This window comes from Rhineura floridana, chromosome 17 (genome assembly GCF_030035675.1).
Source record: "Rhineura floridana isolate rRhiFlo1 chromosome 17, rRhiFlo1.hap2, whole genome shotgun sequence".
NCBI lineage: Eukaryota > Metazoa > Chordata > Lepidosauria > Squamata > Rhineuridae > Rhineura > Rhineura floridana.
This window is the reverse complement of record NC_084496.1, coordinates 21,761,534-21,776,581: the sequence shown is the minus strand read 5'-3', so window position 1 is coordinate 21,776,581 and position 15,048 is coordinate 21,761,534. Positions and strand designations below refer to the sequence as shown.

General features: G+C 46.7%; 1 protein-coding gene across 1 annotated transcript in view; it reads left to right on the top strand.

Moving 5' to 3' along the window:
* The window catches only part of LOC133371756 (H(+)/Cl(-) exchange transporter 7-like), a 51,332-nt gene that overhangs the window by 27,893 nt on the left and 8,391 nt on the right, over positions 1 to 15,048 (top strand). The window contains exons 16-20 of the mRNA XM_061599509.1: positions 4,983 to 5,121; positions 6,607 to 6,700; positions 11,985 to 12,154; positions 12,752 to 12,803; positions 14,470 to 14,597. Of these exons, the coding sequence (XP_061455493.1) occupies positions 4,983 to 5,121; positions 6,607 to 6,700; positions 11,985 to 12,154; positions 12,752 to 12,803; positions 14,470 to 14,597 (583 nt within the window). The remainder of the gene's footprint in view (positions 1 to 4,982; positions 5,122 to 6,606; positions 6,701 to 11,984; positions 12,155 to 12,751; positions 12,804 to 14,469; positions 14,598 to 15,048) is intronic.

Sequence of the window (15,048 nt, the reverse complement as noted above, 5' to 3'; positions counted from 1 at the left end):
CTCACAGTGGCCAACCAGATTCCCTGTGTGGGAAGCCCAAAAGCAGGACCTGAGTGCAGCAGCACTTGTGATTTCCAGGAATTGGATGTATAGAGTTAAAGGTGAGAGAGAGATTATATGGAGAAAGTAAAAATCTCCCTCTCTCATCGTGCTAGAACTTGGAGCCATCCAATGTTGGAAACTTCAGGGGAGACAAAAGAAAGTGTTTCTCTACCCAGCGCATAGTTAAACTGTGGAATTTGCTCTCCCAAGATGTGGTGATGGATAGCAGCTTGGATGGCTTTAACAGAGGTTTAGACAAATTCATAGAGGATGGCCGCGTGCCCTGATGACTATGTTCAGTCTGCACTGTATGCCTCCAGATACCAGGTGCTGGGCACCACAAATGTGGAGAGCTCTGTTGCGCTCAGGTCTGGCTTGCAAGCTTCCCATAGGTCCCAGGCCATGGTCTGAAGGCACACGAGGCCAGCTCCCTGCTGAAGCTAAGCAGGGTCAGGTCTGGTCAGTGCCTGGATGGGAGACTGCCTGGGAACCGTATGTCAGCCGCCTTGGGTTTCTATCATGGAAAGAAAGGCGGGGTATAAATGTAATAAATAAATAAATAGGCAGTCTGGCTGTCTACTGTGAGAACAAGGTCCATCTTGTCCAGCAGGACTTCTCTTGTTAAGCTGCCCTGAGCCTGTGGGGGATTGGACAAGGAATGTACCAGCTGCAGAACCAAACTTTGTGAGTGTTCTGGAGCAGCACCAGTGCTAAGTCTGCCCTTTGTGCTCTGTCTCAAGGCCCCCAGGCCAACCAATCCACAACTGGTTCTGCAGCTGATTGGATTTTAACTCTCCATGTGGGTGCCTGGGCAAAGGCCTCACTGCCAGTCCCTGCATCACACCTTACTCCAGCTCATTTACAAGTGAGCATCCTCAGAACTTCAGAACACAATAACCAAGAGCAAGTAACCAGCAAATCTGAGACCGGTCCAAGGGATGGAGTAAACAGCCCCAGATGGCTCAAGCAAAGAGCTGTGTACCCCAAAACAGATGCCTCTTCTTCCATCAAGCAGTGTTTAATGTTTATATCAGGAGGTGCCAAGGCCAGTTGGGAAAAGTGGTCAAAAGACTCTTTTTTCAACATTTGACAGCACTGGACTCTGCCTTTGGAGCGTAACTCCACCCAGAAACACTTTTCCAAGCCGACACACCCAGAATTTGGCTGACCCAGCATTTCAGAGGCTTTTGTGCAATCCTGCCTGGATTTTTGCTTGAGCCGGAAACCTGCAATATCGCTTTAATTTGTGTTCTTCGTTGCATAAAGTCTGGCCTGCCTCTGCCATTGTGAAGCCTCTGCTTCTTTGCCCAGATGGTTTCACTTCTGTGTGCGGGGGTGGGTGGGGGAGAGATGCTTTTACAAAAGAAAAGACGCTCAGCTCTGCAGCCGCCCACCTCACATGTCTCGAGAAATGGTGTCTTTGGGCTAAAGAAAATAACTGACATTGATGGGGAGGGACTCTTTATTTATTTATTTAATGTATATACCGCTTGATTGTAAAAAAAAAAAAATCCTCTAAGCGGTTTTGAAGACTTACATTTCAGAGACTGTGGTGTGCACATGTGTGGGCATTTGTTTCTACAAGAGGCAGTGATGGCCAGCAACTTGGATAGCTTTGTTGTTGTTATGTGCCTTCAAGTTGATTACGACTTATGGCGACCCTATGAATCAGCAACCCCCAGTAGCATCTGTCATGAACCACCCTGTTCAGATCTTGTAAGTTCAGGTCTGTGGCTTCCTTCATGGAATCAACCCATCTCTTGTTTGGCGCTCCTCTTTTTCTACTCCCTTCTGTTTTTCCCAGCATTGTTGTCTTTTCTAGTGAATCATGTCTTCTCATGACATGTCCAAAGTATGATAACCTCAGTTTCATCATTTTTGCTTCTAGTGATAATTCTGGTTTAATTTGTTCTAACACCCAATTATTTGCCTTTTTCACAGTCCATGGTATGAGCAAAGCTCTCCTCCAACACCACATTTCAAAGGAGTGGATTTTTCTCTTATCCGCTTTTTTCACTGTCCGACTTTCACATCCATACCTAGAGATCGGGAATACCATGGTCTGAATGATCCTGACTTTGGTGATACATCTTTGCATTTGGATGGCTTTAAAAGAGGATAAAACAAATTCAGAGGGATAAGACGACCAGTGGCTATTAGCCACGATGGGGATGTTCTGCCTCCATACTTGGAGGCCGTATGCGTCGGACTACCAGTTGCTGAAAACCACAGGAGGGGAGAGTGCTGTTGCACTCAGGCCCTGCTGGTGAGCTTCCCATGGGTATCTGGTTGGCCACTGTGAGAACAGGATGCTGGACTAGATGGGCCACTGGCCTGATCCAGCAGGGATCTTCATACATTCTTGACACAATAGTCGTCCATTAGTGGGGGATTTATTCTGCTTCATTAGTTACTATATTTATTATTGTTGTTTAAATTTATTGCCTGCCCTTCACCCAAAGGTCCCGGGCCAGTTACAACTGTTTTAAAATACATAATTAAATACAGTTAAAAACAACCTAAAATCACATCACAAAAAATAGGGTGGGTCCTAAGATTATACATCTCAGGTGTCAAAGGCCAGGGTAAAGAGGTGCATTGTTCTGTGATGCATCCTTATTGCTACAACATTATTGCTGACCAGAGGGACTGTGGCAGAACAAAAGCAGGACAAAAAAAAACCCCACCCAGAACATTTGTGGTATGAAAAGTTACGGGATTTCAGTAGGAAGTTACAGGGTATGCTGTGACTTGGCATGAAGTGGTATGTCCACCCCGAAACCTTTGCAGGCGTAAATGGTATTGAAAGGCTTCTACATGAAGCCGTTGGGAGAGGTCATCAGGAGTTTTGGAGTGCGTTGTCATCAGTATGCTGATGACACGCAGCTCTACTTCTCCTTTTCATCTTCTTCAGGTGAGGCTGTCGATTTGCTGAACCGTTGCCTGGACACGACAATGGACTGGATGAGAGTTAACAAACTGAAGCTCAATCCAGACAAGACTGAGATGCTGTTGGTGGACGGGTTCTCTGATCGGATGGTGGATATATACCCTGTCCTGGACGGGGTTACACTCCCCCTAAAGGACCGGGTTCGTAGTCTGGGAGTCTTTTTAGACTCTTCCCTCTCACTTGAGGCTCAAGTAGCCTCGGTGGTTAGGAATGCGTTTTACCAACTTCGGTTGGTAGCCCAGCTACGTCCCTATTTGAGTAAAGAGGACCTTACATCAGTGGTACATGCTCTGGTAACCTCACGTTTGGATTACTGTAATGCGCTTTACGTAGGGCTACCTTTGAAGACAGTTCGGAAGCTACAACTAGTGCAAAATGCGGCGGCCAGATTGCTGACAAGGACCAAGCGGTCCGAGCATATAACACCTGTTCTGGCCAGCTTGCACTGGTTGCCAATATGTTTCCGGGCTAGATTCAAAGTGTTGGTATTAACCTATAAAGCCTTATACGGTGCGGGACCACGATACCTTGCGGAACGCCTCTTCCGATATGAACCGGCCCGTGCACTACGTTCCGCTACGAAGGCCCTCCTCCGGGTTCCAACTCACAGGGAGGCCCGGAGGGTGATGACAAGATCTAGGGCCTTCTCAGTGGTGGCCCCCGAACTATGGAACAGTCTCCCTGAGGAAGTACGCCTGGCGCCGACTCTGCTTTCCTTCCGGCGCCAGGTCAAAACCTTCCTATTCTCTGAAGCATTTTAAGTTACATTGATCTAATTTTAAAAATGTTTATTGTATTGTTGATTGTATTTTAATATTATTTTGTTATTCATTGTATTTTTATACTATTTTATGTTCACCGCCCAGAGAGCTATCGCTAGTCGGGCGGTATATAAATTTAATAAATAAATAAAATAAAATAAAATAAAGTGGAATAGTGCATGACCACCCTGATAGCATAATGAGCACACATCATCGTGAATGCAGAATTAAAAGGATGGCTGGAGAATGGATGGGCCTTCACACATCAACAAATGCCCCATTGCAAGGTGGACTTCCTGGCTGACTAGCTCACATCCTTTGTGCGAAATTGGATGTGCATGTGAAAGAGTGTTAAGAACATAAAAAGAGCCAGCTCGATCAGACCAAAGGCCCATCTAGTCGAGCATCTTGTGTCCAACACTGGCCAATGAAACTCTGACCAGATGTGTATGGGCAGCCTACAAGCGGGACATTAGGACCATAACATTTACACCTGCATTCAAAAGTGTTCTCCCTCTGATCCTGGAGTTAGTAGATAGCCGACATGACTAGTAGTCATTGGCAGCTTTATCCTCCATGAATTTCTCTCTTTCCCTTTTCAGGCCATGTTAAGCTGATGGCTATCTTCTCTCTCACTCTTCCCCCCCCCTCCCACTTCCAACCTCTGGTTGTTCTTCAAATACTTGGATTAGAATTAGTGTTCTAATCTTCACGTGCAGGGTGGCCTGGTTCACACATAATGCTAAGGCATGACTTGTTTAAACAAAGTGCGCTTTGTTTGAATGTCCAAACCCAGCCCAGAGGAATGACCATGGTTTGTTTTTTGGCAACGAGCCATGATGTGAAGCCATGGTCTGTTGGCTTATGAACCATGGCTTGCTTTATTGTTTGTTTGTTTGTTTGATTTATATCCTGCCCTTCCTCCCAGCAGGAGCTAGTTGTTTTAACTATGGTTTGGCGTTATGTCCAAACCCAGCCACCTTGCTTAACCATGGTTTGTTTGGCCACCCAACCCTAGCTGTTTGCTGAGCCACAGAGGCAAGCGCAGCTAGAAACCATACCAAGCTTGGGAGAAACTAGTTAGATTTCGAGTACTCTTCCAGTTGGCTTCTGTACTTGGAATTCGAAGGGGCTGCCATCTTGTCCTTTGCCTTGGGTGAAAAAATGTCTTTGTCCGGTTCTGCCGTCCAGTCCCCTGACTTTGCCCCATGTGTGTTTTGACTCTCCAGGTATATCCACCGGCCGTGCCTGCAGGTGATCGAGGCCATGCTGGTGGGGGCCGTGACTGCGGCCGTTGCGTTTGTGATGATCTACTCCTCTGCAGACTGCCAGCCCCTCCAAGGCAAAAGCATGGCCTACTCACTCCAGGTGGGAAATGACTGCAGAGGAGGCTGTGCTGACAAACTGCCTTCCAAATGGACCCCTAGGCAGTGGGGGTTTGAGACAGGAAGGAAGTGGAAGCTGGTCCTTTAGGGCAAATGGGGCCCTGTCCTCTTACACGAACCCAGGGGATGGTCCTGCCTCTCAGCATCCTCCTCCATCATCTCAGTGTTGCCCTTACAGAACGCAGCAGGGAGAGGGGGATGGGGACCAAACTAGATTTCGGCCACATTCTCACTGTACATTTATTCCACTTTAAACGGTCATGGCTTCCCCCCAAAGAAACCTGGGAATTGTAGTTTTGTGAAGGGTGCTGAGAGTTGTTAGGAGAACCCTATTCCTCATCACAGGGTTACAATTCCCAGAGTTCTCTGGGAAAAAAGGATTGATTGCTAAGCCAATCAGGGAATTGTGTGGGGATTAGGGGGTCTCCTAACAACTCTCAGTACCCTTCACATACAACACCTCTCAGGATTCTTTGGGGGAAGCCATGACTGTTTAAAAGTGGAATAACTGCATAGTGTGAATGTGGCCTTACTTGGCTCCGCCTGCTGTTGTCCTCTTTGTCTTGCCCCCTCCCAGTCTCAGTGGCCACCAGCCACCATTGAGCTTAGTGAGATAGTGGACATACCTGGCTGGCAGAGGTGTGTAGCTGATGGTATTGGCAAATTCCCAAGTTTGCATGGAGCTTTAGCAAACAACAGTTTACCTCTCTGAGAACATGCAGCTAAGGTTTTGCAAAGTGTCTGTATGTTTTGGCAAGGAGGGATGACTCTTCAGTTCATAAGTGAGTAGCACAGTAAGGAGAGGACAGCAGGTTGGTATAAACATCTGCGATTTGATAACATCTTGGGGCTTATTTGCAAGCCCTTCTCAAGCCAGCTTTCTGAGCCGTCCCCCCCCCAGGTGTGCCTCTGCATCAGTGCTTCCCAAGCTCCCCCCCACCCCCAACGGACAGCTTGAAAATTGCTGAGAGTCTTTGCGGACCACTTAATGATTTTTCTGCCTGTTACAGCAATTGTGATGCTCTGTGCTAGATGCTGTATGGCATTTTTACAATGTATTTTTACGGCTTTTCCTTTCTTACATATTGTTTGTTATTGTATTACGATTTGAACTGCATAGAATTCAAATTCTAGTACAATAAAATGCAAAAGAAGAAACAAGCCATCCAAACACAGTTAAAAATCAATAATGAATATTTAAGGGGATGGATGTGCTATCTTCGACCTCAAATCCACAGATATGCCATGGATCACCTGAATGAAGCTTGGGGACCGCTGGTGGTCTATGGACCACAGTTTGGGAGCCCCTGCTCTATGCTCAGTGCATTTAAGGCAGCTTTATAATGGAACAGCTGATTGTGGGTGTGGCTCCCCCCCTTTTCTTTTTTCTTGTTTTGCACCTGTGCTGGCTTTTTTGCTCCTGCAGTGAGTTACATGGCTTCTTCTCTTCCCCCTCCCCTTGCTCCAGCTCTTCTGTCCTGATGGCGAATACAACTCCATGGCTGCCACCTTCTTCAACACCCCGGAGAAGAGCGTTGTCCGCCTCTTTCACAATCCCCCAGGTCAGTTGCCTCCCAACTCGGAGAGTGTCAGTTTTTCTTCCTGGCATTCTCAAGCAGGGCTGGATAAGTCCTACCATGGTAGCCTTATCCTGCCCCCCCCAAGCAAATGTTTCTGCCTCACCAGTCATAATTCCACTGCTTTTGGCAACAGCAAGAGTGTCGGACTGGGACCTGGGAGACCAGGGTTCAAATCCCCAGTTGGACATGAAGCTCAGTGGGTGACCTTGGACCAGTCTAGAGATGTGAAGGCCCAGAAAAAACCCAGAAAATTTTGGGGGAAACATTTCCCCCCTGTTTTTTTTTTTTAAATGAAAAACACACACAAAATAACCTTTTTTATTATTCCAGATTTTTCCCAAACCTTTACCTTTCTAGACCGGTCCTTGTCTCTCAGCCTATCATACCACACTGGTGTTGTGAGGATAAATTTGGGAGGAAAATAGCTATGTTTCTATACCACTTTGAGCTCCTTGGAGGAATGGTGGGATTTAAATGTGACAATAAAATGAAATAAATAATATATGTAGCAGTCAAAATGCTGGGCTGTGCAGAGAGGCTTAAACATCTGCATGCAGCCAAGTGCCCTGTTTAAAACACAATTTGCCCCCTTCCCCACTCCTAAGGTTACTCATTGGAGCGGGGGGGGGACACGTGACAATACCCCTTCAGCTGATATGGAGGGGTGCTCTGTGTTCGTGCGCGCATGTGTGTGTGCTGATGCATGCAAGAGCATGGATGGTCACATCCACTTTTGGCTACACCCACCACTGGCATGTGGTTCCCAGAGGGCTGGTCAAAGACAGGCAAAGGCTTTTTTATTCCGACAGGCTTTTAGAATAAAAGGTGGTTAGGACAGTTCGTTTAGAGGTTGCTGCATTGCCTATTGCTTAATTGCACTGTTTTAATTTGTTTTACTGATTTGAAGTGGATGTTAAATGTTTTAATCTTGCTAATGGTTTCATCGTATTTTAATGTAGAATTCTGAATGTTTTAATCATATGCATTTACGTTGTCGTAAGCCGCCCTGAGTTCCACTGGAAAAAGGGCGGGGTATAAATCAAGATAATAAAATAAATAAATAATAAAAGAGAATGCTGCCTGTCGGCCAAAAAAGGCCAACCACGACATTGGTTGCATGCTGCAGGTGCCCCTCTTTACCTTGCCCTTTGAGAGCCCAAGGGCCATTATTGTCATTTGTGGTTGGTTTTAAATTGTATTCTTTGTGTTGTCACCCGCCTTGGGTCCTTAGGGCAGGGGTAGGGAGTCCCATGCCCGGGCCGATGCAGCCCTCCAGGCCGCCCTGTCTGGCCCTCAGAACTCTCCACAGATCTCCCCCCTTTCTCACTGGCCCTGTTTTGTACCCCAAATGTGTTTGACTGGCTGAACTGTGTCCTTGAACCCTGAAAATGCCTCTTGCTTGCCTGGATGGAGGATAGAGAGGAGTGTGTGTAGAAAGCAGCCGACGGTACAACGGTAACATTCGCACTCAGTCCACTTTTGTCTCTGGCCACACCCACTGCTGACATGTGGCCCCTGGAAGGTTGCCCAGGAGGAAAAGTGGACCTCCAGCTGAAACATTTACCCCTGTCTTAGAACACCAGGCAGGTAATAAACCATACTACTACTAATAATAATAATATTAATATTAAGCCCCAGAGTGCCCAGATTCTCTCTGGCCTTGTACAGGAAACTTCCTTGGCTTGAATAGCCTTTTTCTTTTCTTGGGAGCATCCAAAGAGATCTCTCCATCTCTGTAGGAGACGCAGTTAGTTCCGCTGCTTAATCTGTTCTCACAGTTAGCGAGTCTTTTCTTCTTCCTTCTCTCCCAGCCGCCCCCACCTCCAAACATTGAACCTAAATGTGTGTTCCTGAGATCTAAAACGTATGTGTGTGTTTCAAACTGTCCTTGGCCTCTCTCCTCTCTAAAGGCTTTACCTGATGTTCCCACAGCAAACAAACTGAATCGAGGCATCAGATTCTCTTTTCACAGCACCCCAGAGCCCAGCCTTGGATTCTTTTCCCAGTTCATTGCAACACAATGTTTTAATTAGGGAAGGCACCAATGCTATTTCCTGGCTCAGAGCAGCCATAGTAAATTTTATCGGGGGGGGGGAGGGTATTATTTGTGTATGGGAGAAGGAAATCAACTACAGGGGCAGCGGATTAGAGTCCAGATGGGGGGCGGGGCTTTAGTGAGTACTTAAAGGACTCTGGGCAGAGGCCCAAGACACAAATTTGCACGTGTCTTAGATATGTAAAAATTATATATGTATGCAAGTTTACTTCTGGGCCCCATTGAAGGTGATCGTACTTGTGTTTAAAGCCGTAACCGACTTACGTTGCAATCCAGTACACACTTACCTGGGAGTAAGTCCCATTGAACCCAGTGGAGCTTACTTCTGAGTAGATATGTATTGGGTTGCAGCCTTAGACCCCAAATATCTGACCTCCTCCTTTCCTACAGATGCTGTTGGGTGTGGAGATCAGTTGATGGAGTCCTCCTGGCAGTTCCACCATCCTGAGAAGTTTGGGGGGAGCTTCTCTGTGGCAACCCCTAAGTTGTGGAATTCCCTCCCCACAGAGGTGTGTCTGGCACCTTCGCTGTCCAGCTGCCTCTCGAATGCCTCCAGTATTGGAGAGCCCATCACCTCCTTAAGTCATTGGTTCCATTGTCGGATGGCTCTAACAGTTAGGAAGCTTTTCCTAATGTTCAGCTGAAATCTGGCTTCCTGTAACGTGAGCCCATTATTCCATGTCCTGCACTCTGGGACTATCGAGAAGAGATCCTGGCCCTCCTCTGTGTGAAAGCCTTTCAAGTACTTGAAGAGTGCCATCATATCTTCCCTCAGTCTTCTCCTCTTCTCATGCCCAGTTCTTTCAGTCTCCCCTCATAGGGCTTTGTTAGATAACTCAGAGCAAATTAAGACCGCAGGTGGGCGTCTGAGGTCTTGTCAAGCAGTGCGCATAACAGTTCACCAAACTGCCTTGCAAGCAAAGTAAAAAAATTGGGTTGTCTCCAACTACGTTTTACTCAGAGTAGATCCACTGAAATGAACTGACCTAAGTTAGCCATGCCCTTTAATTTTAATGGGTCTACTTTGAGTAGGATCAACACTGGCTACAACATACTGCCTTGCCCTTTTTTTAAGTTTATGGAGGAAGAGAGGCAGTAAATCTTGGGCCTTGACACTCAGAGGCTCAGCCAATCCAAACCATGCCCTTTCTGTTATTGGCCCCTCCCTCTGTTTCTCTAGCCAAGCTGTAGGCTCCAATACCAATGGGGGGGGGGTGTGGAGCAGCCAGAGGCTCACCCTGTCCAAATCGCACCCTTTGTTCCTTTCGGCTCTTTAGACACAAATTGCAATGGCTGGTGGCTGATGCAAATAAATATCTGTCTCAACCGTGACCTGGTGCTTAGGCCATGTGAATCACCCCCTGACATCTCCAGGTAGGACCAGGAGAGACCCCTGTCTGAATCCCTGAGGAGCTGCTGCCAGCCAGTGTAGACAGTACTGAGCCACATGAGCCAGTGGGTTTGACTCAGTCTAAGGCACCTTCCTATCTCTTCTACGTATTTTAAAGTTCCTGGAAAGGGGTAAGATTTGCAAAGGACTTTGGCCATTGTCTGGTTGGTAGTCCTTGCTAGCCATGGATCCCTTCTCTTGCCCACTCACCACGTCTGGAGCCAAGGCATAGCTAGCAAAGGCAGGCCTTTCTGGAAGCTCTCCTGATTGAATTGGGTTGTATCCTATGCTGATCCTACTCAGAGTAGACCCCTTGAAATGAATGGATATGACTAACTTGGGACCACTACCTGAAAGATCATCTTACCCCCCTTATACACCCAGTCGATCCTCTTTCCACAAGCCTTTTAAGTAGAGACCTTATCCCAGTCTGCATCTGTGTTGGAATTGTTTATAGGTTTTTTTAAGAAGATGTTTTAAAGATTTATTTTTAAAGATGTTTTTAGTATTTTTGTTTACCAGTTCAAGCTGTTTTGGATGGGGGTCTAACTGTGCTCTGTTACGGAAAATTGGTAATTTTGAGGAGTGCACTTTTTCACTTAGGGTGGGAGGTGAGCCAACAGACACCTGCCAAAACCTTTTCCCGGTTCAGAGCAGTTAAAAGCACAGGGATCCCTCTCTCACATTGTATCCAGCAATCCTATTGGTGATAGATAGGCTCTAAATCTTCAACATCACGCTTTATGTTAGACAAATTTATTTGCTAAAGGCTGTATATAATGAATACATATATAATGAAGTTTAGAGATACATCTTGGCATAAGAGGTCTCCAGTATATTGGATCCCACTTTGTATGATAATTTTTTGTCTGATTTGTCAGGCTGCTAGACTAAAGGGTGATTGATGTGTGCAAAGAGAAACACGACTTTGGTTAGGGAAGGATTGGGCAAGCTGTTTAAGTTACATAGAATTCTTCAGCCAGTATAATAGGGAAAAACCCTAAATCTTAATGACAGATGTGTGCTAAACACACTCTGCTGTATTAGTTACAAATAGAAGCAAGTTTAGAACAATTTGGACATTTGGATTTACCCAAACATACAGTTATGTCGAAAAATACAGCCACTGTTCTTCAAGTGGTCCACAGATACATGTACATTCTCAGTCTCCAAGCTTTTGCATGACCAGCTCTTCACAATGACTGCTCACCTTGGTTCCTTCCTTCCTCCCTCCCTCCCTCCCTTCTTCCTTTCTTTCTATATATATACACAGCCCCATAGCCGAAGCTCTCTGGGCGGTTCTGTTCTTGATTTAAAAGAGTCCTGTACAGCTTCCTGTACCTTGCTTCCTCAAATAGCAGGATGCAAAAACAAAAATGCTTAACCCATTTTCTGGAAGAAGAAAAACAAAGACTACTCTTGAGAGCTGTTTGTTTGAGGGGCTAAAATTTGTGTTGCCTAGAAGAGCCAGCATGGTGTAGTGGTTAGAGTGTCAGATCAGGACCTGGGAGACCAGGGTTCGAATCCCCACTGAGCCATGAAGCTCACTGAGTGGACCTTGGGCCAGTCATTCCCTCTCAGCCTAACCTAACTCACACGGTTGCTGTGGGGATTAAATGAGGAGGGGGAGAACCATGTATGCCACCTTGAGTTCCTTGGAGAAAAGATGGGATAAGTGTTAATAATAATAATAATAATAATAATAATAATAATAATAATAATAATAGAAAAAAGGTGAGAGCACGCAAGGGAGGGTGTCAGGTGAAGCTTGCTCCTGATTCAAGAATGTGGGGAGTGATGCTCTTTGTTCCCCTCTCCAGGCACCTATGACCCTATGACCTTGGGAATGTTCACCTTGATGTATTTCTTCTTGGCTTGCTGGACTTACGGGCTAACGGTGTCTGCAGGCATCTTCATCCCCTCCCTGCTAATTGGGGCCGCCTGGGGACGGCTGTTTGGCATTTCAATCTCCTACGTGGGCAGCGGCTATGTAAGTGCGTCCCCGTGGCCCTGATCCTCTTCCCCGCCTTGTGATCTGCAGAACCTTTGCCAAGAGCAGGGCCCCATTTGTTGTGGGGAGGAGGTGAACGGGGGGGGCAGAGGGCAAAGTGTTTGATCTCTGCTAAGAGACGGAAGTGGAGACTTCTTACACCAGGGTCATGGGGAAGGGCTGTAGCTCAGTGGGTTAGAGCATTTGCTTTGCATGCAAAATATCCAGGGTTCAGTTCCGGCATCTCCAGGGAAGACTCCTGATCTGAAACTCTGGAGAGCCAGTGCCAGACCAGGAGTGTCCCTCTTCTGAACTACAACTCCCATCATGTCAGTCTTGGGGCAGGTGGGCGTGGCTTGGCCAAAATAGCCTTACGGGCCAAATGGAGAAGCCTGGTGAGGCTAAACAGTCCTGTGGCGTGGAGGTCCCTCCCCTCCCCCGCTAATACGGAGGATGGCATAGTCTGATCTGCTACTTGGCCCTTTCTCCAAGGGGAGGGAGGGGGCCTGCAATGAAGACCCTTCAGCCTCTTTTTTTTTTTAAGCTCTGCTGTCTTGCAGTTTTGACCGTTCCTCTCTTACTATGTTGGACTTTCAGATCTGGCCTGACCCAGGGAAGTATGCTTTGATGGGAGCCGCAGCACAGCTGGGTGAGCGATCTATTCTTTGGAGGGTGCGGGGAGCTTATTGGGAAGCGGGGAGAAGGCCGCTGCTCTCGAGGGGAGTTGTGGGTTCGGTTTGTCTGGATGCATTCATTTACCAAGGCCCCATCTGCACCATACATTTAAAGCCCTATTATATACCACTTTAAACACTGATGACGGTTTAAAGTGGTATGATGCTGCTTATAATGCAGAGGGAGCCCTAGCTGGGTCCGGAAGCTGCAGCTGGTGCAAAATGCAGCGGCACGACTGCTCACTCTGGCAGGGTATCACCAGCATGTCCCCCCGCAGCTGAAAGAATTGCACTGGCTGCCCATTAGCTACCGGGCCAAGTTCAAGGTTCTGGTTTTAGTGTGCAAAACCCTATACAGCTTGGGACCAGGACACCTAAAAGACCTTGTTATCCCTTACAGACCCAGTTGATTACTGCGCTCTGCAGGTGAGGGACTCCTGCCAATACCATCCTATCAGGAGGTCCGTTCCACGCAACATAGGAAGCTGACCTTTAATGTTGTGGCACCTACGGTGTGGAATTCCCTCCCCTTAAATATTAGACAGGCCCCATCTCTGTTATCTTTTTACTGAAAACCTTCCTCTTTCAACAATCCTTTTAATTAGAGACCTTATCCCAGTCTGCACCTGCGTTGGAATTATTTTTGAAGATGTTTTTAAAGCTGTTTTCTTAAATGATGTTTTGTTTTAAGATGTTTTTAAAGGTGTTTTGTTTTCATATGTTTTAAACGCTTTTGTTTGTAAGATGTTTTAAAGTGCTGTTAGTGTTATTGTTTGCCACTCTGCACCCCTTCTGGGGGAAGGGGCAGGATATCAATTTAATTAATAAATACATACATACATAAATAGATAGTTGGGCTGGTAGCTTGCCCCATCCCTGAGGGATCAGGACTTGCAATGGAAGTGTTCATGGTGCTGCCCTCATCCTTCCCTATCTCCCTCAGATACCGAAACCAGCTTGAATGAAAACTCCTTGCACTGTTCCTTGAAGATGTGCAGGCTCTGGCTTTGGCAAATCTCCAAGGGAGGAGAATTCCAAAGCTGACTGGGGAAAGGAGGGAGACACCTGGAAAGGAAGGAGAGGTTGGGCTTTATTTATTGATTTAAAACGTATCTATTTGAAAGGATTTCTGAACAGCTTAATGTTTAAAAATCTCTTTTAAGGGGCATACAAAAAAAGTCCCCTGAAGTGGCAGCACTTTCAAGAACAGTCAGCTAAACTAGATCACTAGATTAGACAATAAATCGATGGGTTACCATACCAAGTAAATTTGGTCATGTGGGTCGCCATACCAAAAAGGCTGGTATATAGAAACTATCTTACTGTACAAAGGTAAAAGTTTCATTTGATGCTGTGCCCACTGTTGCCCCAGTCCTGCCCACCACTGGCATGTGGACCTTGGAAGACTGCCTAGAAGAAAAAGCGGCCCTCAGACTGAAAAAAAGATCCCCGCCCCTGCCAAGCATATTTTGGAGCCTGGTCTTAGTGGCCAAAGCTATAGCCGTAGTTAAAATATTAGTTACATTTTGGGGTGTGTGTGCAAAAGAGCAACGGGTGATATTTACTACAGGAGTAGCTAAGAAGGGTTCAAAAAGCTGGAGAGAGAGACAGAAATATATGAACACAGCCTTGTTTTTCCAGGAGGGATTGTAAGGATGACACTCAGCCTGACGGTTATCATGATGGAGGCGACAGGCAATGTCACATATGGGTTCCCGATCATGCTGGTGCTGATGACGGCAAAGATCGTGGGGGATTATTTTGTTGAGGTAAGAAGCGCTTGGTGGGGCTGCTGAAGAGAAGTCTATGGCTGTTAGGCATGGTGGCTACCTGGAACCTCCATGTACAGGGGCAGTAGAACACCGAATAGCGTCTGTAGGGAAGCAACAATGTGAGAGAGCAATTGCCTTCATGCCCTGCTGGTGGCCTTCCTGGAAGCATCGGATTGGCTGCTGTGGGAAGCAGGTTGCTGGGCTATAGATGCTCCTGGCCTGGCTTGATCCAGCAGGGCTGTTCTTGTGACTCGGAGGAAAGGTCTGGCCTAGAGGTTGTGCAAGTGGCTCCTTTATATATTCCAAGTTACATTCTGGATGGCACAGCCTGGATTCTTTTTGGTGCAGTGGTTGGTTTTGTAGTCTGTGGAAAGGCAAGATGTACATCTAACAAATATATTCTGCACCAGGAAAAACTGAATCCTGAATCTACCCTATTTGATAAGGG